Below are 19,438 nucleotides of genomic sequence, written 5' to 3'. Positions count from 1 at the left end.
TCGAGTCGATATTAATTGGTTAAATAATAATTTGGTGCATCAAGGACATTTGTTAGGATTAGCTATCATCAGAATTGCTCATAAAGTGAATGTGGGTTATTCAGACATTTTTCATACTCTATTACCAAGCGAGAGAACCAGTCCTCAACACCCCAGTGATACCGCCCCAGCCACGCCCACTAACAGGCAGGGGAGAGAGAAAGGGACTAGAGACACACACAGACAAACAGACGGACAAGAGAAGAACAACTTCAATACAAACATCCAACTATCGACTAAAACAATGAGGTCATGCAGTCTCTAATGATAACACACACATACATACACAGCTTGGGGTACTGGTATATACACACACACACATACAGTACCAGTCAAAAGTTTGGACACACCTACTCATTCAAGGGTTTTTCTTTATTTGTAGAATAATAGTGAAGACATCAACACTATGAAAGAACACATGTAGAATCATGAAGTAACCAAAAAAAAGAGTTCAACAAATCAAAATATATTTTATATTTGAGATTCTTCAAAGTAGCCACCCTTTGCCTTGATGACAGCTTTGCACACTCTTGGCATTCTCTCAACCAGCTTCATGGGGAATGCTTTCCAACAGTCTTGAAGGAGTTCCCACATATGCTGAGCACTTGTTGGCTGCTTTTCCTTCACTCTGCGGTCCAACTCATCCCAAACCCTCTCAAATGGGTTGAGGTCGGGTGATTGTGGAGACCAGGTCATCTGATGCAGAACTCCATCACTCTCCTTCTTGTTCAAATAGCCCTTACACAGCCTGGAGGTGTGTTGGGTCATTGTCCTGTCGAAAAACAAATGATAGTACCACTAAGCTCAAACCAGACGGGATGGCATATCGCTGTAGAATGCTGTGGGAGCCATGCTGGTTAAGTGTGCCTTGAATTCTAAATAAATCACTGACAGTGTCACCAGCAAAGCACCCCCACACCTTCTCCTCCACGCTTCACGGTTGGAACTACACCTGAAGAGATCATCTGTTTACCTACTCTGCGTATCACAAAGACATGGCAGTTGGAATCTAAAATCTAAAATGTGGACTTATTAAACCAAAGGACAGATTTCTACCGGTCTAATGGCCATTGCTCGTGTTTCTTTGCCCAAGCAAGTCTCTTCTTCTTATTGGTGTCCTTTAGTAGTGGTTTCTTTGCAGCAATTCGAACATGAAGGCATGATTCATGCAGTCTCCTCTGAACAGTTGATGTTGAGATGTGAATGTTACTTGAACTCTGTGAAGCATTTGTTGTTTGGGCTGCAATCTGAGGTGCAGTTAACTCTTAATGAATATTTCCTCTGCAGCAGAGGTAACGCTGGGTCTTCCTTTCCTGTGGCGGTCCTCATGAGAGCCAGTTTCATCATAGCGCTGGATGGTTTTTGCAACTGCACTTGAAGAAACTTTCAAAGTTCTTGAAATTTGAAATATTTCCTTATTTGAGTCAACTGATTGGCTCAAAGAAAGGAAATAAATTCCACAAATTAACTTTTAACAAGGCACAAGGTTAATTGAAATGCATTTCAGGTGACTACCTCATGAAGCTGGTTGAGAGAATGCCAAGTGTGTGCAAAGCTGTCATCAAGGCAACTTTGAAGAATCTCAAATATATTTTGATTTGTTGAACACTTTTTTTGGTTACTACATGATTCCATGTGTGTTATTTCATAGTTTTGATGTCTTCCCTATTATTCTACAATGTAGAAAATTGCACAAATAAAGAAAAACCCTTGATTGAGTAGGTGTGTCCAAACTTTTGACTGGTACTGTATATATACAGTGGCAAGAAGAACCCTTTGGAAATACCTGTATTTCTGCACAAATTTGTCATAATATTTGATCTGATCTGCATCTAGGTCACAACAACAGACACACACAGTCTGCTTAAACTAATAACACACTCGTGTTTTTATTGAACACGCCGTGTAAACATTCATAGTGCAGGGTGGGAAAAGTATGTGAACCCTTGGATTTAATAACTGGTTGACCCTCCTTTGGCAGCAATAACCTCAACCAAACATGTTCTGTATTTGTGGATCAGACATGCACAACGGTCAGGAGGAATTTTGGACCATTCCTCTTTACAAAACTGTTTCAGTTCAGCAATATTCTTTGGATGTCTGGTGTAATCTGCTCTATTGAGGTCATGCCACAGCATCTCAATCGGGTTGAGGTCAGAACTCTGACTGGGCCACTCCAGAAGGCGTATTTTCTTCTGTTGAAGCCATTCGGTTGTTGATTTACTACTGTGTTTTGGGTCGTTGTCCTGTTGCATCACCCAACTTCTGTTGAGCTTCAATTGGCGGACAGAGACACTTGGGAATTAATTTTTCTGTGATAGCAAGCTATCCAGGCCCTGAGGCAGCAAAGCAGCCCCAAACCATGATGCTCCCTCCACAATACATTACAGTTGGGATGAGGTTTTGATGTTGGTGTGCTGTGCCTTTTTTCTCCACACGGTGTTGTGTGTTCCTTCCAAACAACTCAACTGTAGTTTCATATGTCCAGAGAATATTTTGCCAGTAGCACTGTGGAACATCCAGGTGCACTTTGGTAAACTTCAGAAATGCAGCAATGTTGTTTTGGACAGCAGTGGCTTCTTCCGTGGTGTCCTCCCATGAACACCATTCTTGTTTAGTGTTTTACGTATCGTAGACTCATCAACAGAGATGTTAGCATGTTCAAGAGATTTCTTCAAGTCTTTAGCTGACACTAGGATTCTTCTTAACGTCATTGAGCATTCTGCGCTGTGCTCTTGCAGTCATCTTTGCAGGACGGCCACTCCTAGGGAGATTAGCAACAGTGCTAAACTTTCTCCATTTATAGACAACTTGTCTTACCGTGGACTGATGAACATCAAGGCTTTTAGAGATACTTTTGTAACCCTTTCCAGCTTTATGCAAGTCAGCAATTCCTCATCTTAGGTCTTCTGAGATCTCTTTTGTTTGAGGCATGGTTCACATCAGGCAATGCTTCTTGTGAATAGCAAACTCAATTTTTTTAGTGATTTTTTTATAGGGCAAGGCAGCTCTAAACGCAACATGTAAAGTATTGGTCCCATGTTTCACGAGCTGAAATAAAAGATTGCAGAAATGTTCCATACGGAAAAAAATCGTATTTCTCTCAAATTTTGTGCACAAATTTGTTTACGTCGCTGTTAGTGAGTATTTCTCCTTTGCCAAGATAATCCATCCACCTGACAGGTGTGACATATCAAGAAGTTGATTAAACAGCATGGTCATTACACAGGTGCACCCTGTGCTGGGGACAATAAAAAGGCCAGTCTAAAATGTGCAGTTTTGTCACACAACACAATGCCACAGATGTCTGTGAGTTTTGAGGGAGCTCGCAATTGGCATGCTGACTGCAGTAATTTCCATCAGAGCTGTTTCCTGAGAATGTAATGTTAATTTCTCTACCATAAGCTGCCTACAACGTCATTAGAGAATTTGGCTATTTTATAAAAATGTTAAAAACGGAACCAATCACATTTATGTAACTAGTCAGACACTTTACTCAGTACTTTGTTGAAGCCCCATTGGCAGCGATTACAGACTCCAGTCTTCTTGGGTATGAGAATTTCTCCCATTCTTCTCTGCAGATTCTCTTAACCTCTTGAACCTCTGGGGGCAGTATTTAATTTTTGGATGAAAAACGTTCCCGTTTTAAACAAGATATTTTGTCACGAAAAGATGCTCCACTATGCATATAATTGACGGCTTTGGAAAGAAAACACTCTGACGTTTCCAAAACTGCAAAGATATTGTCTGTGAGTGCCACAGAACTAATGCTACAGGCGAAACCAAGATGACATTTCATACAGGAAGTGAGCCAGATTTTTGAGGCGCTGTGTTCCAATGTCTCCTTATATGGCTGTGAATGCGCAAGGAATGAGCCTACACTTTCTGTCTTTTCCCCAAGGTGTTTGCAGCATTGTGACGTATTTGTAGGCATATCATTGGACAATTGACCATAAGAGACTACATTTACCAGGTGTCCGCTCGGTGTCCTCCGTCGAAACTATTGCGTAATCTCCAGGTGCGTGCATTGTTCCATTTTGAACAGAGGAGAAACCAAACTGCCACGAGTGACTTATCATCGAATAGATATGTGAAAAACACCTTGAGAATTGATTCTAAACAACGTTTGCCATGTTTCTGTCGATATTATGGAGTTAATTTGAAAAAAAGTTTGCGTTTTAATGACTGAATTTTCGTTTTTTTTCTTAGCCAAACGTGATGAACAAAACGGAGCGATTTCTCCTACACAAATAATCTTTTTGGAAAAACTGAACATTTGCTATCTAACTGAGAGTCTCCTCATTGAAAACATCCAAAGTTCTTCAAAGGTAAATGATTTTATTTGAATGCTTTTCTTGTTTTTGTGAAAATGTTGCCTGCTGAATGCTAGGCTTAATGCTATGCTAGCTATCAATACTCTTACACAAATGCTTGTGTAGCTATGGTTGAAAAGCATTTTTTGAAAATCTGAGATGACAGTGTTGTTAACAAAAGGCTAAGCTTGTGAGCCAATATATTTATTTAATTTCATTTGCGATTTTCATGAATAGTTAACGTTGCGTTATGGTAATGAGCTTGAGGCTATAATTACGCTCCCGGATACGGGATTGCTCGGCGCAACAGGTTAAGCTCTGTCAGATTGTATGGGAAGTGTCGCTGCACAGCTATTTTCAGGTCTCTCCAGAGATGTTTGATCAGATTCAAGTCCGGTCTCTGGCTGGGCCATTCAAGGACATTCAGAGACTTGTGGCTGGGCCACTCCTGTGTTGTCTGACTGTGTGCTTAGGGTCGTTGTCCTGTTGGAAAGTGAACCTTTGCCCAAGTCTGTGATCCTGAGCGCTCTGGAGCAGGCTTTCATCAAGGATCTCTTTGTACTTTGCTCCGTTCATCTTTCCCTCAATCCTGACTAGTATCCCATTCCCTGCTGCTGAAACTCATCCCACAGCATGATGCTGCCACCACCATGTTTTACTGTAGGGATGGTGCCAGGTTTCCTCCAGATGTGACGCTTGGCATTCAGGCCAAAGAGTTCAATCTTGGTTTCATGAAATCTTGTTTCTCATGGTCTGAGTCCTTGCTGGCTGTCATGTGTCTTTAATGAGGTGTGGCTTCCGTCTCACCACTCTACCATAAAGGCCTGATTGGTGGAGTGCTGCAGAGATTGTTGTCCTTCTGGAAGGTTCTCTCATCTTCACAGAGGAACTCTGGAGCTCTGTCAGTGTGACCATCGGTTTCTTGGTCACGTCCCTGACCAAGGCACTTCTCCCCCAATTGCTCAGTTTGGCCGGGTGGCCAACTCTACGAAAAGTCTTGGTGGTTCCAGACTTCTTCCATTTAAGAATGATGGAGGCCACTGTGTTCTTGAGTACCTTCAATGCTGCAGACATTTTTTGGTACCCTTCCCCAGATCTATTCCTCAACACAATCCTGTCTCGGAACTCTACGGACAATTCCTTTGACCTCATGGCTTGGTTTTTGCTCTGACATGCACTGTCAACCAGACCTTATATAAACAGGTGTGTGCCTTTCACAATCATGTCCAATCAATTGAATTTACCACAGGTGGACTCCAATCAAGTTGCAAAAACATCTCAAGGATGATCAATGGAAACAGGATGCACCTGAGCTCAATTTAAAGTCTTACAGCAAAGGGTCTGAATACCTATGTAAATAAGGTATTTCTGTCTTTTGGTGGTGGAGGCAATGTGATGGTCTGGGGGTCTTTCAACAGATCTTCTGTTGAATCTGACAATTAATCTTAATGGTTGTACAGTCATCTCAAATAAAACTGTGAAGCACCTCGGCGTTACTCTGGACCCTGATCTCTCTTCTGACGAACATATCAAGACTGTTTCAAGGACAACTTTTTTCCATCTACGTAACATTGCAAAAATCAGAAACTTTCTGTGCAAAAATGATGCAGAAAAATGTATCCATGCTTTTGTTACTTCTAGGTTAGAACACTGCAATGCTCTACTTTCCGGTTCCCCGGATAAAGCACTAAATAAACTTCAGTTAGTGCTAAATACGGCTGCTAGAATCCTGACTGGAACCAAACATTTTTATCATATTACTCCAGTGCTAGCCTCTCTACACTGGCTTCAAGGGCTGATTTCAAGGTTTTACTGCTAACCTACAAAGCATTTACATGGGCTTGCTCCTACCTATCTCTCTGATTTGGTCAGAGACCTCTCTCTCGGAGGACCTGAGCCCTAGGACCATGCCTCAGGACTACCTGGCATGATGACTCCTTGCTGTCCCCAGTCCACCTGGCCGTGCTGCTGCTCCAGTTTCAACTGTTTTGCCTGTGATTATTATTATTTGACCATGCTGGTCATTTATGAACATTTGAATATCTTGGCCATGTTCTGTTATAATCTCCACCCGGCACAGCCAGAAGAGGACTGGCCACCCCTCATAGCCTGGTTCCTCTCTAGGTTTCTTCCTAGGTTTTGGCCTTTCTAGGGAGTTTTTCCTAGCCACCGTGCTTCTACACCTGCATTGCTTGCTGTTTAGGGTTTTAGGCTGGGTTTCTGTACAGCACTTTGAGATATCAGCTGATGTTCGAAGGGTTATATAAATACATTTGATTTGATTTGATTTTTGGTGGTGGTAAAGTGGGAGATTTGTACAGGGTAAAAGGGATCTTGAAGAAGGAAGGCTATCACTCCATTTTGCAACGCCATGCCATACCCTGTGAACGGCACTTAATTGGAGCCAATTTCCTCCTACAACAGGACAATGACCCAAAGCACAGCTTCAAACTATGCAAGAACTATTTAGGGAAGAAGCAGTCAGCTGGTATTCTGTCTATAATGGAATGGCCAGCACAGTCACCGGATCTCAACCCGATTGAGCTGTTGTGGGAGCAGCTTGACCGTATGGTGTCAGGATTTGGCCAGGGTTGTTCCGGTTTTTGGTCACTAGATGCCCCCATTGTGCCTTTTGACCTTTTGTTTTCCCTTGATCCCCATTATTATTTGCACCTGTGCCTCGTTTCCCCTGATTGTATTTAAACCCTTTGTTTTCCTCAGTCCTTTGCTCTGTGTTTGTATGTTAGCACCCAGCCCTAGTACTCTGTGCACTCTTGTTGATCCCGGTGGACTCTCTTGTGGAATTCTGTTTTTTGTTCTTGTTTGTTTGTTTTTGAGTATTTTTTGAGGCTTTTTGTGCTATACCTTCCACCTTGTGGATTTACCTTTTTGTCTTGGAGGATTACCTTTGTTCTTGTGGAATTCCTTTTGAAGTTGTGGAGTTACATGTTTTCCTGAAGAACTTCATTTTTTACTTCATTAAATACATCGTCTCAAGTACTGCTGTGTCTGCCTCATCTTCTGGGTTCTGCCAACTATTCGTGGCTCAGTTGGTTAAGTGACTGTTTCTCACTCCGGAGACCCGGGTTCGTAACCGGGTCCTGACATATGGTACATAAGAAGTGCCCATCAAGCCAATCCAACTTGTGGGAAGTGCTTCAGGAAGCATGGGGTGAAATCTCTTCAGATTACCTCAACAAATTGACAACTAGAATGCCAAAGGTCTGCAAAGCTGTAATTGCGGCAAATGGAGGATTCTTTTGATGAAAGCAAAGTTTGAAGGACACAGTTATTATTTCAATCAAAAATCATTATTTATAACCTTGTCAACGTCTTGACTATATTTCCTATTCATTTTGCAACTGATTTCATCTATGTTTTCATGGGAAACAAGGACATTTCTAAGTGACCCCAAACTTTTGAACGGTAGTCTATATATAATATAAAGCTGTTGAGAGAGCTGTATCAGACACTATGGGAGTCAGTAGTAATCATTAATACGGTCATGTGATCTTCCAGACCCCTGAGTTGACTGTATTAAATGAGAAAACAGGGAGCCTCCACTATGATCCACTATCCTCTCCCATTTAGAAACAGGTGAGTGTCTAATAGCCTGGGCCCAGGTACTCACAGAGAGTGGGAGTTCCGGATCATGGGTGTTGAGGCGGTGGAGCCGTTGTATGCAGTTAGCTTGGGGGAGGAGGGCAGGGAACAGTCGGCCATCTCTTCTACGTCGGAGTGGGAGGACGCAGACTTGGACGACTTCTTCTTCCCAAATGCCTGCTTGAAGGAGCTCCGCAGCTGCAGCCAAGGATGGGGATGGGGTCAGAGAAGAGAAGAAAACAGAGAGACCTGATTACATAGTAAAGCACACAGACATATAAGGGGCCCAGAAATACATTTTGAATCACAAAACAGTTTACAAACATCTACTCTTTCACTATCTCCACCTAATCATTTTGGAAATGAGTGTGTTAATCTTACCTCATAAACCTCCACACGATAGGAGAGCACAAGAGGGGAAAGACAAGACCATAGCATGCTGATCATAGACCATTTCAACTTGGAGACACAATAGAGGTAGGGTGGATTTGTTTTGTTAAGACAGGTCTTAACAGACAGGCTGTCCACAAGGCGGCTCACTAAAGAGACTGAACGCAAACTATACCCTCACAGCTACAAACAAGGAATGAACACAAGGCTAGGGAGGAAGAGTTATCACCTTTTACAAACTTCTCACTAATTGACACGACTACTCAACCACTAAAGGGGAGATGTAGATATTTAAACTCAGTAGTCATCTGTCCCCTTGTGGTCAAATAGTCAGGTACACCACGGTTGTATTTCTAACTAATACACAGATACTAGTATCATCACCGTCTGCGTACATAGTCATCATTCACCTTCCCTCCAGCACACGCAACAGCATCATGTCAGGACAAAAGAACACACGCGCAGACATTTTCATTTGACTTCATAGGTTAGTACAGGCAGTGTTCAAACAACATACATACTGTGTCCACACCTCTTTTCTACAGGCAGAAAATGCATGAGTATATTGACCTAACCTTGTGTCTCCCGACTAACAGATTACAGGTGACCTTTTCGTAGTTGCGTGCAGTTTCTTTGCGGTTTTGCCATGTGTAATAAGGGAACACCTCACAATCTAGTTTCTAGAGCAGCTCACTAACAACAATAACCATATTCACCTTTGCTCCTGTGCAAGAAGGCTGAGCACAAACAGAAGGATTGGAGGAAAGGGCAAGAACATCTGACAGATTAGACGTGCAGACAGAGACAGACAGACGAACAGACAGCTAGCCAGCCATGTTGATAAACAGACAGACATAGAGGGACAGACAGACAGCTAGCCAGCCATGTAGATAAACAGACAGACATAGAGGGACAGACAGACAGCTAGACAGCCAGCTAGATAGACAGAGAGTGGAGGACCTACCCAGTTCTTCTTCGTCTTTTTGTTCTTGGCGTCCAGCTCCAAGTTGCTGCCCACGCTGGAGTGGCTGGTGGCGCTGGTGATGCTAGACACACTGTCAGACGAGTGCTGTCTGCGGATACACAGATCCTGCTGAGACTGGGGGCTTTCATTGGCTGAGGCCGTGGGATGCACAAGAGAGAGAGTGAGACACGGACCAGCATAGAATTCTAATCCATTCCGATTCGGTGTCAGATGCCCTTTTTCTCACTAGCAAATAGTCATTTGTTCTTGTTGGGTTTCATGTTAATGTGGGAGGTAACTTCTCACCTGGCCTATCACCTTTGCATGTGAGCTCTGGCAGGTTGATGACACCGTCCATGGCTGCCTGGGCTGCTGTGTTCTGCTTCTTCATGTGCTCTACGGTTTTCCTCAGGTCGTTCAGCTCAGAATCCTAAAGTACAACAACACGATGAAGCAACACAGGTAGCATCACAATCCATCCAAGGAAAGACAGACATATTTCTGAGGAAACCCACATTTTGACGGCTCCAGTCCTTACCTTCTGCTCAGCCGTGGTGGTAAGGCCCTGGAGTCGGATGGTCATGTTCCCCAAGCTCTGCTCAAACGCTGCTACCAGGTGAGCCTACGGACACGCACACAGCAGTACGCATTCAGCTAGCCATGTGTAAGTTTGCAAACTGACCTGCAGACAATGTCATTTGTCCTCCTTCAACTGACACACATTTGTATGATTCGCAAGCCCCCCCCCCCCAGGTCTGGGAAAGTTTTAGGAAAAGGTCTCGCTCGTAAGAACACACCCACATACCTTTCACGACATGCAGACACAGAGCCAAAACAAAAACATACACAGGCGATGATGGCTTCCGTGTCAAGGTGTACGTTGAGTATTCTGAGTAAGAACGACGGGAGTCGGGTTGCTCCACAGGGACAGCTGGGGGAGTCACTGCATGTTAGAAATGGATCCATGCTGATATAATGGGCCAGGCTCTCTGCCGACCACCTGTCTACCTGTCTGGGCAGGGTTCCATGGTTCAGTAGCATGGTAGAGATGAACATGAGGCCAACACGAGTCCTAAAAAAAAAAAACACTCTAGCTAGCTACCATCGGGCTTCGTGAAACCAGAGACCCGCTACCTTCTCACCGCCACAGACGAGCAGAGAGAAAGGAAAAAGAGGGTTAAGCGGAAAACATTTCGGATGTTTTCTCCTCGTACGCAGAGTAAACGGATCACACGTATTTGTTATCTTCTGTAGAGATACAGGTGAGAGAGAAACATGCTGCTTCAAGTCATGCTGGTTATCAACTTGCACGTCGATTTACTCATCAATGCCACAGCTGGAAATTTGAAGGTGTACAAAGAGATTGCAGACCGGCTCAGTACGCAGTCAGTTTGGCAATCATATTCATCCAAAGAAACCACCTCAAATGCATGAAATCAATGGATGGCTTGTGTTGTAGAAGATAAATGCTAAAACTATTCCATACCGTAGGTGCTAGGATTTCCAAAGCTGCGGTGGGTTTTAGATAGTACATATTCTCTTATGCATCGCTGTTGTTGATATGCTTTGCAAAGGACAAGAATCAGCGCAATCGATTCACATTACACAGAAAACCTAAAGCATGCAATTAAAAAAAAGAAGAAAAATCAAACATGAAATCAAACATCACGTTCCTGGTAGTTGATAACAGCTTTACAGGCTAAACAAAAGCAGAACATCAAGAGCATTGCAACAGAGACAAGCCTGTCCTCTGGCATATCTAGGACAGACACACTGAGCTCCAACCTCTAGTTACAGCTCACAACCCAGCCATGTACTGTAGTAGCAGTAGTACACAATACTGCTGTCTCCACAATAAACAGACAAATACCCAGGATGTAGTAGCAGGAGTACACAATACTGCTGTCTCCACAATAAACAGACAAATACCCAGGATGTAGTAGCAGGAGTACACAATACTGCTGTCTCCACAATAAACAGACAAATACCCAGGATGTAGTAGCAGTAGTACGCAATACTGCTGGCTCCACAATAAACAGACAAATACCCAGGATGTAGTAGCAGTAGTACGCAATACTGCTGGCTCCACAATAAACAGACAAATACCCAGGATGTAGTAGCAGTAGTAGGCTATACTGCTAGCTCCACAATAAACAGACAAATACCCACAGGCCAACATACAAGCTCACTTCCCAAAACAAAACATCCAGAGACTCAAAGCTCCTGAAGCCCTGTGAGAGCCCAGAGGTTCCAGTCAGATCCCACCTCAGTGAGGTCCTGCTGTATGTTGCTGTCCTCCTTGTGGCCTGCAGGGCTGTAGCTCTGGCTACGTCTCAGCCTGGGCTGCAGCTTGCGTCTGGCCTTCCCTCTGGTTGCCTCCTTCCCCAGGGACGGGTAGTGGTTCAGGGGACACCACGTCACCATCACCGGGCTGCTAGCCCCCGGACTGGGGCTTTTGGCTGACATGGCTAAAGCGCCTCAGCTCAGGGTGATCCAGGTCCAGTCAGGGACCAGTCTGCCTTTGATAAAGAATGAGTCCGGTAGCAGACAGACGCTGAAGACGGATACTTAGGTGCTTCTGTTCTGATCATCACACAGAGGTATGAGTAAACACATGTTCTGATTCCTATCACAGCCCAGAGCCCGGCCGCCACGGAATATGAGCTGATAGCTTGGCAGAAGAGAAGGCGGGGAACAGATCTGGAGGGTTTCCATCAGACAGAGGGGCTGGTGTTGGGGCATGTGGCAGGCTGGCTGATTCCTCCACTATCAGGCTGTACAGTCTGTCAGGTCCTAGTGCAGGTACGTCTTACAGGGCTGGTAAGGCCAGGGGCTCAGGCCATACTCTAGCAGCCTAACCCGAGTTCTCTTACAAGGAACTACAGCCTTCATACTCCACCCAAGCCCCCCACAGCTGCTCTAGCCTGCTGTGTTGTGAAATCTCTGTTTGTGAGATCACATAACCAGTGTGGATGCGGGCCCGAGGATGTACCATTTCATTAGGCTGTTACTGACTCTGTTTCTGCTGCAAGGCTGTCATGTTTGTTTACATTCAGAGAGCAGATAATGGGGCTGAACGCCTGTTTCCCCTCTCAGACCATTACCCAGTGTCATGTTCAATGTGCAGTAGGAAGCCATGCAAAGGTAAACAAAAACACCACGCGCAATGCTGGAACCCTTTGACTTCTAGGCATTTTAAATTCTGGTAACACGCAACACTAGGACGAATCCATTCCAATGACCACAACCAAGGCATTATATACAGTTAGCAGGGTTGGGGTCAATTCCATTTAAATTCCAGTCAATTCACAACGTACACTGAAAGACCAATTCCAATTCTCTTCTGTGCTTTTCAATGAGGAAAATGTGGAATTGGAATTTGGTTTACTTTATGAATTGACCGAAATTTAAATGCAATTGACCCCAACCCTGACGGTTAGTACCAGCGGAACCCAGGTTTTGCCACAGTGCTTAGCATAGTAACCATTTGCCATCAAACTTACATTAGCACTCAGCTGAGTGGTCAAACCAGACACCTTCTCCTGGGAAGCGTCCAATTCTCTCCGCAGCTTACGAATCTGAGAACAGACAAACAAGATAATGCTTATCGACAGGAAACATAATATTAGGATATAAAGTATGTAGTACCCAAATAACTTGCTGGCTCATTAACAGTTATGATGTTACAGTCCCAAAGGTAATCAATGGTGGAAAGTAAAGTTGTTCTTACCTCCGACTGAGATTTCTCCTCCGGCTATGAAAAAGAGGAGAGGAGAAGAGAAGAGAGGGTTATGCGGGTCACAGTATGCATGGGATAAGACAGCAAGGAAGACAATCTGAACCTATTCAGTTTCCACCTCAGGCTATAAGGATTCAACCAAGCAGTTGATTAGCAATGCAACTCGGCAGTCAAGTCAGACACATTGAGATGGTCCCTCTTCCCTTTCACCCATAAAGCTCACTGAGGGCTGGTTTCCCAGACACAGATGAACCCTAGTCCTGAACTAAAAAGCATGCTCAATGAAGAACCTCAATTAAAATAACTTTTTTTTTTTTTGCCCGGGACTAGGCTTAATCTTTGTCTGGGAAACCAGCCCTAAGTATATTAACATTGGTGCTGTGTGTTTGGACAGTGCATCAAACATGAATCAAAGTGTCGCTCACCATGGAGTGGGCAGAGGAAGTGCTGGACACTAGAGACAGAGAGGAGCCGTGGACTGGAGAGAAACAAAAAAACAACACTCGACTCATTCCTCTGGTGACGTCAATCATGGATAATGGCTTCATGCAAAGCAGTGATTCATCTCCCCTTGGACGACTTTGGAGACAGGAACATGCATAAACAGCTCCCCTGGGTGAACATTTACAACAGAGGTGCTGCTCTAGGTGTGTGTGTGTGTGTGTGTGTGTGTGTGTGTGTGTGTGTGTGTGTGTGTGTGTGTGTGTGTGTGTGTGTGTGTGTGACCGCGCGTGAGTGCGTGCGTGTGTGACCGCGCGTGAGTGCGTGCGTGGCACTGTTATGTTACTGTGACTCGCTCACGTTGTAACCTACCCTTTAATTGTGCTGATATGGTTTGACATCCACACATCAGCCCCGATATCTAACTGCCTGACTACACTCACATAACCACATGTCCAGACATAAAATCGCCCCGGTGAGACATACGGTAGGACACATTCACACTTTAGCAGCAGTCATCAGCCTATACATCATCATTACGCTTTAGTGAGTGCTGTTACTACACTAACACAGCCTCGCTATATGAGCTGTCTCTCTCTCCATTAATCATAATGGAATGGAACCACAACATCACTGCAGGACTAAAATGACAGCAGGGGGAAGTGCCAAACTTAAAGGTCCAATGCAGCCATTATTATCTCAAATCATTTCTGGGTAACGATGAAGCACCTTACTGTGATTGTTTTCAATTAAAATAGTCAAAAAGAAACAAAAACAGCTTCTTAGCAAAGAGCAATTTCGCAAGCAAGAATTTTGCTCGAACTGTCTGGGGGTGGTCTGAGTAGGTGCAGAAAAACGGAAAACTAGCTGTTATTGGACGAGAGGTTAGGAACTCTTTCTTATTGGTCTATTAACTATACTGAACAAAAATATAAATTCAACATGCAACAATTTCAAAGATTTGACTGAGTTACAGATCATAAAGAAATCATTCAATTGAAATGAATTCATTAGGCCCTAATCTATGGATTTCAAATGACTCGGCAGGGGTGCAGCCATGGGTGGGCCTGTGAAGGCATAGGCCCACCCACTGGGGAGCCAGGTCCAGCCACTGGGGAGCCAGGCCCACCCACTGGGGAGCCAGGCCCACACACCGGGGAGCCAAGCCCAGCCACTGGGGAGCCAGGCCCACACACCGGGGAGCCAAGCCCAGCCACTGGGGAGCCAGGCCCACCCACTGAGGAGCCAGGCCCAGCCACTGGGGAACCAGGCCCACCCACTGGGGAGCCAGGCCCAGCCAATCAGAATGAGTTTTTCTACATAAAAGGGCTTTTCACATACATAAATGCTCCATTTCTGGGATCTTTTATTTCAGCTCATGAAACATGGGACCAACACTTTGTATGTTGCGTTTATATTTTTTTTCAGTATAATTTACTGCCTGGTGATGTTACCAGGCAGGCCAAAACAGGCTGTAATTACAGGTGGTCTTTTCAAACAGCTCTTAAACTAAATGGGCATTATCATATTCACAATTTTCCAGTATTTCCCCAATCTCGTAGTGTGGAAATGTGTGTGTGTGTGTGCATATATATATATATATATAAATAACACAGAGAAATCACATTTTTGCCTGCACTGGGCCTTTAACTAAATGCTTAGCTGCTTTCCAAGCCTTTGTACAATTATGTAGAGCCCTGAGTGTGTTCTCTAATGTCCCAGAGTCCACTGAAGCGTGTGGATGTATAGTGGGGTAAAATCATTCCATAACAGTCTGGATTTCCAGGCACTGGTGTCAAAACCAAGGGCAGGTCTTATAGGACTACAAGCTCAAGGAAACCCATGAAGAGTTACGGGGTTCAGCTAGTTACAGATAGTGACATTTAGCCCAGGTATACACTTAGTTGCCAGTTTATTAGGTACACCCATATAGTACCGGGTCGCATCCCTCTTTGCCTACAGAACAGCTTGAATTCTTTGGGGCGTGGAAACATTGCTCAATTGGTATCAAGGGACCTATTGTGTGCCAGGAAAACATTCCCCACACCATTACACCACCACCACCAGCCTGTACAGTTGACAGCAGGCAGGATGGGGACATGGACTCATGCTGCTTACGCCAAATCCTGACTTTGCGGACACAACAGGAACCGGGATTCGTCGGACCAGGCAATGTTTTTCCATTATCAACTGTCCAGTGTTGGTGATCGCTTGCCCACAGTAGCCGCTTCTTCTTGTTTTAGCCGATAGGAGTGGAACCCAGTGTGGTCGTCTGCTGCAATAGCTCATCCATGACAAGGACAGACAAGTTTTGCGTTCCAAGATTCCGTTCTGCACACCACTGTTGTACTGCGCTGTTATTTACCTGTTATTTACCTGTTATTTTACCTGCACACCTGTTAGCTTGCACGATTCTTGCCATTCTCCTTTGACCTCTCCTCAATGAGCTGCTTTCACCCACAGGACTACCGCTGACCGGATGTTTTTTGTTTGTCGCCCCATTCTCGGTAAACCCTAGACACTGTCGTACATGAAAAGCACAGGAGGCAATCCGTTTCTGAGATACTGGAACTGGCGAGCCCGCCCCCGAAGATCTTACCAGGCTGAAAGTCACTTAGTTCACGCGTTTTGGCTCTTCTAACCTTCAATCAAACAGTAACTGAATGCTTCGATGCCTGTCTGCCTGCTGTATACAGCAAGCCGCGGCCGCGTGACTCACTGTCTGTTGGAGCGAACCATTTTCGTGAGCAGGGTGGTGTACCTAATAAACTGTATATCATTGCAGTAGGCCTATACAGTGCCTTCGGGAAAGTATTCAGACCCCTTGACTTTTTCCACATTTTGCTACCTTACAGCCTTATTCTAAAATGGATTAAATTACAAAGAAATCCTCAGCAATCTACACACAATAACCCATCATACATTTTTGCTAATTTATTACAAATAAAGAACAGAAATACGTAAATATAAAGACCCTTTGCTATGAAACTCGAAATTGCTCAGGTGCATCCTGTTTCCATTGATCATCCTTGATGCTTACTCCCGCTCCTCGGTGCTCTACGTCGCTATTTGTCTAATCATTACGGACACCTGCCACCATTGTTACCTGCACCTCATGACACTCCCCTGGACTCCATTACCTTCCTGATTACCTCCCCTATATCTGTCACTCCCCTTGGTTCTTTTCTGAGACATTATTGACTCTGTTTCTGTCTGTATGCTTTTCGTGTTTCTTGTTTGGTACTATGTTATTTTTATTATAAAATGTGCACTCCCTGTACTTGCTTCCCGACTCCCAGCGTTATAGAATAATGCCTCCCCAAGGGGAAGCAGCAGCAGGGATTATATATATATATTTTTTTACTGGTGACGTCGGCTCCCACGCCTCGGCTGGCTCGCCCTGCTCTCACGCGCCTCGCCTGGATCGCCAGGCTCCTGCGCCTCGGCTGAATCGCCAGGCTCCGGCGCCTCGCCTGGATCGCCTGGCTCCTGCGCCTCGGCCGAATTGCCCAGCTCCTCGGCCGTCTCCCGCGCATTCATTATACTTGCTTCCTGACTCCCAGCATACACGTTACACTTGAGGTATTTCTACAACTTGATTGGAGTCCATCTGTGGTAAATTCAATTGATTGGACATGATTTGGAAAGGCACACACCTGTCTATATAAGGTCACACAGTTGACAGTGCAAGTCAGAGCAAAAAAACTAACCATGAGGTTGAAGGAATTGTCCATAGAGCTCCGAGACAGGATTGTGTCGAGGCACAGATCTGGGGAAGGGTACCAAAACATTCCTGCAGCATTGAAGGTAACCGAGAACACAGTGACCTCCATCATTCTTAAAGGGAATAAGTTTGGAACCACCCAGACTCTTCCTAGAGCAGGCCACCCAGCAAAACATGAACATGATGGTCACTCTGACAGAGCTCCAGAGTTCCTCTGTGGAGATGGGTGAACCTTCCAGAAGGACAACCATCTCTGCAACACTCCACCAATCAGGCCTTTATGGTAAAGCGGCCAGACGGAAGCCACTCCTCAGTAAAAGGTACATGACAGCCCACTTGGAGTTTTCCAAAAGGCACCTAAAGACTCTCAAACCATGAGAAACAAGATTCTCTGGTCTGATGAATCCAAGATTCAACTCTTTGGCCTGAATGCCAAGCTGGAGGAAACCAGGCACCATCCCTACGGTGAAGCATGGTTCTGATCATAATGTGGGGGTGTTTTTCAGCGGCAGGGACTGGGAGACTAGTCAGGATTGAGGCAAAGATGAACGAAGAGATCCTTGATGAAAACCTGCTCCAGAGTGCACAGGACCTCAGACTGGGGTGAAGGTTCACCTTCCAACAGGACAATGACCCTAAGCATACAGCCAAGATAACGCAGGAGTGGATTCATGACAAGTCTCTGAATGTCCTTGAGTGGCCCAGCCAGAGCGCGGACTTGAACCCAATCGAACAATGAGGGCCTTCTACACCTTCAGAGAAGGGCTAAGGATTTATATAATAATTCTAATAATAATAATTCTAATTACATTATTATTTTCAATGATGTTCTGATTCAATCTTTTCAGTTTTTGTTGGAATGGGTTAACAATTAAGTGAAAAGAATATCCAATCAGGATTTTTCTTTAGTGGTCTCGGGAAGAAATTACGAGTCCTCACTGTCCTAGAACGAGTCAAGACAGAGTACAAATGCATCAGACTCCGAGACAAGACCGAGACGCTCAGAATGAGTCCAGTCTCGAGACCTACAACACTGATATGTATACTGTTACTGGAGCAGGGATTTTCCCATGTTCACTCTATAATCTGTGATCTCCTGTCAGGAGGCTGGTGTTGAGTCAGATGCCTGTCTGCGATGGGGGGAGGAGAGGAGATACTTATCAGCCTTTCTCCTCCTCCTCCTCACCCTGGCCTGCATGCCACAACACCAGCCCAGAACCTGGCATCATAGAGGGATCAGCTAAAGTGAGAGCCTCAGGACAAGCACAAACCACAAGAGCAACAAGCCATTCAGAGCCAAAGAAGTGCAGTCAATCATCAAACCTCAGTCTATGTACATTTCGCAAATCGAACAAAGTGCTTCTTTCTATTTCCCAATTCAACTGTAGATGTGTGGAAAGTCAACACAGGTTCCAAAAGACACTGGCACACTAAATGTAATGAATGATTTCACTGGTGATTTAAGTGGTTGGTTGAACAAGCATGTCGATTCAATACATATTCATTTTGTAAGAAAAATATGAATCTTTCACTAGCGTCCTGTAAAGAATGAAAGCTTTCAAAAAATGATCTTAGTTAAAGCAAAAGCTTGATTTTCTAAGGGAGTTATAATCCATTCAGAAGTAAAATGAGAGTTCCGTCATGCACGTGGAGTGTCAAAACAACCCTCTAAAAAAACTTGAATAAACAAAAAATGACTTGACCGGTATTTCTCTGAGGCCATGTGTGAGAGCAGATACTGTAGGTAGAAGAGTGTGTCAGTCTGTCTTACCCTCCTCTAGTCCATCCCTGAAGGACCCAGAGCTGCTCATGGTGCGACTCTTCTCCTCCAGAGACATGGACGAGTTCCTCAGGCGTTCACTGTACGGGTCATATGGCCCTTCCTGATTGGCCAGGCCGCTTCGGAGGTTGGCCAGGTTGATCTGTGCAGCTGTGGTAGGGCTGCCTGCTGGGGCACATCCGTTACATAACACAGGTCTAAGGTTATCTTAAAAACAGACATGGGCAGAGGGCATTGATCAGACATCTTTGCTTGCGGTCTGTTACTCTTCACTCCAAGTGGAAAGTAAGAGTGAAATACAACATTTAAGTGATAATGCCAGAGCCATGCAAACCGTGCCAATATGTCCTCCAAACACCGGCTTCGAGGGTATTATCACTTTTGTACAACGGGTTACCAACATATTCAAATAATGATTGGCATATTTTCATTAAAAAATGTATTT

At 44.6% G+C, this 19,438-nt stretch overlaps 1 protein-coding gene across 8 annotated transcripts in view; it reads right to left on the bottom strand.

Moving 5' to 3' along the window:
* LOC115109631 (neuron navigator 2-like) overlaps positions 1-19,438 on the bottom strand; it is a 110,510-nt gene that overhangs the window by 12,833 nt on the left and 78,239 nt on the right. For 3 of the 8 annotated variants that reach the window (XM_029634805.2, XM_065009851.1, XM_065009853.1), the window contains 9 exons: positions 18,985-19,161; positions 13,474-13,526; positions 13,040-13,063; positions 12,813-12,887; positions 9,848-9,931; positions 9,616-9,739; positions 9,310-9,461; positions 7,984-8,153; positions 126-206 (listed from right to left, as the gene is read on the bottom strand). In XM_029634805.2, the coding sequence (XP_029490665.2) occupies positions 126-206; positions 7,984-8,153; positions 9,310-9,461; positions 9,616-9,739; positions 9,848-9,931; positions 12,813-12,887; positions 13,040-13,063; positions 13,474-13,526; positions 18,985-19,161 (940 nt within the window). The remainder of the gene's footprint in view (positions 1-125; positions 207-7,983; positions 8,154-9,309; positions 9,462-9,615; positions 9,740-9,847; positions 9,932-12,812; positions 12,888-13,039; positions 13,064-13,473; positions 13,527-18,984; positions 19,162-19,438) is intronic. The other 5 variants (XM_065009850.1, XM_065009852.1, XM_029634809.2 and 2 more) reach the window with 3 other exon arrangements.

Source organism: Oncorhynchus nerka, linkage group LG25 (genome assembly GCF_034236695.1).
Source record: "Oncorhynchus nerka isolate Pitt River linkage group LG25, Oner_Uvic_2.0, whole genome shotgun sequence".
Classification (NCBI taxonomy): Eukaryota; Metazoa; Chordata; class Actinopteri; order Salmoniformes; family Salmonidae; genus Oncorhynchus; species Oncorhynchus nerka.
This window is presented reverse-complemented; position numbering and strand designations above follow the sequence as displayed.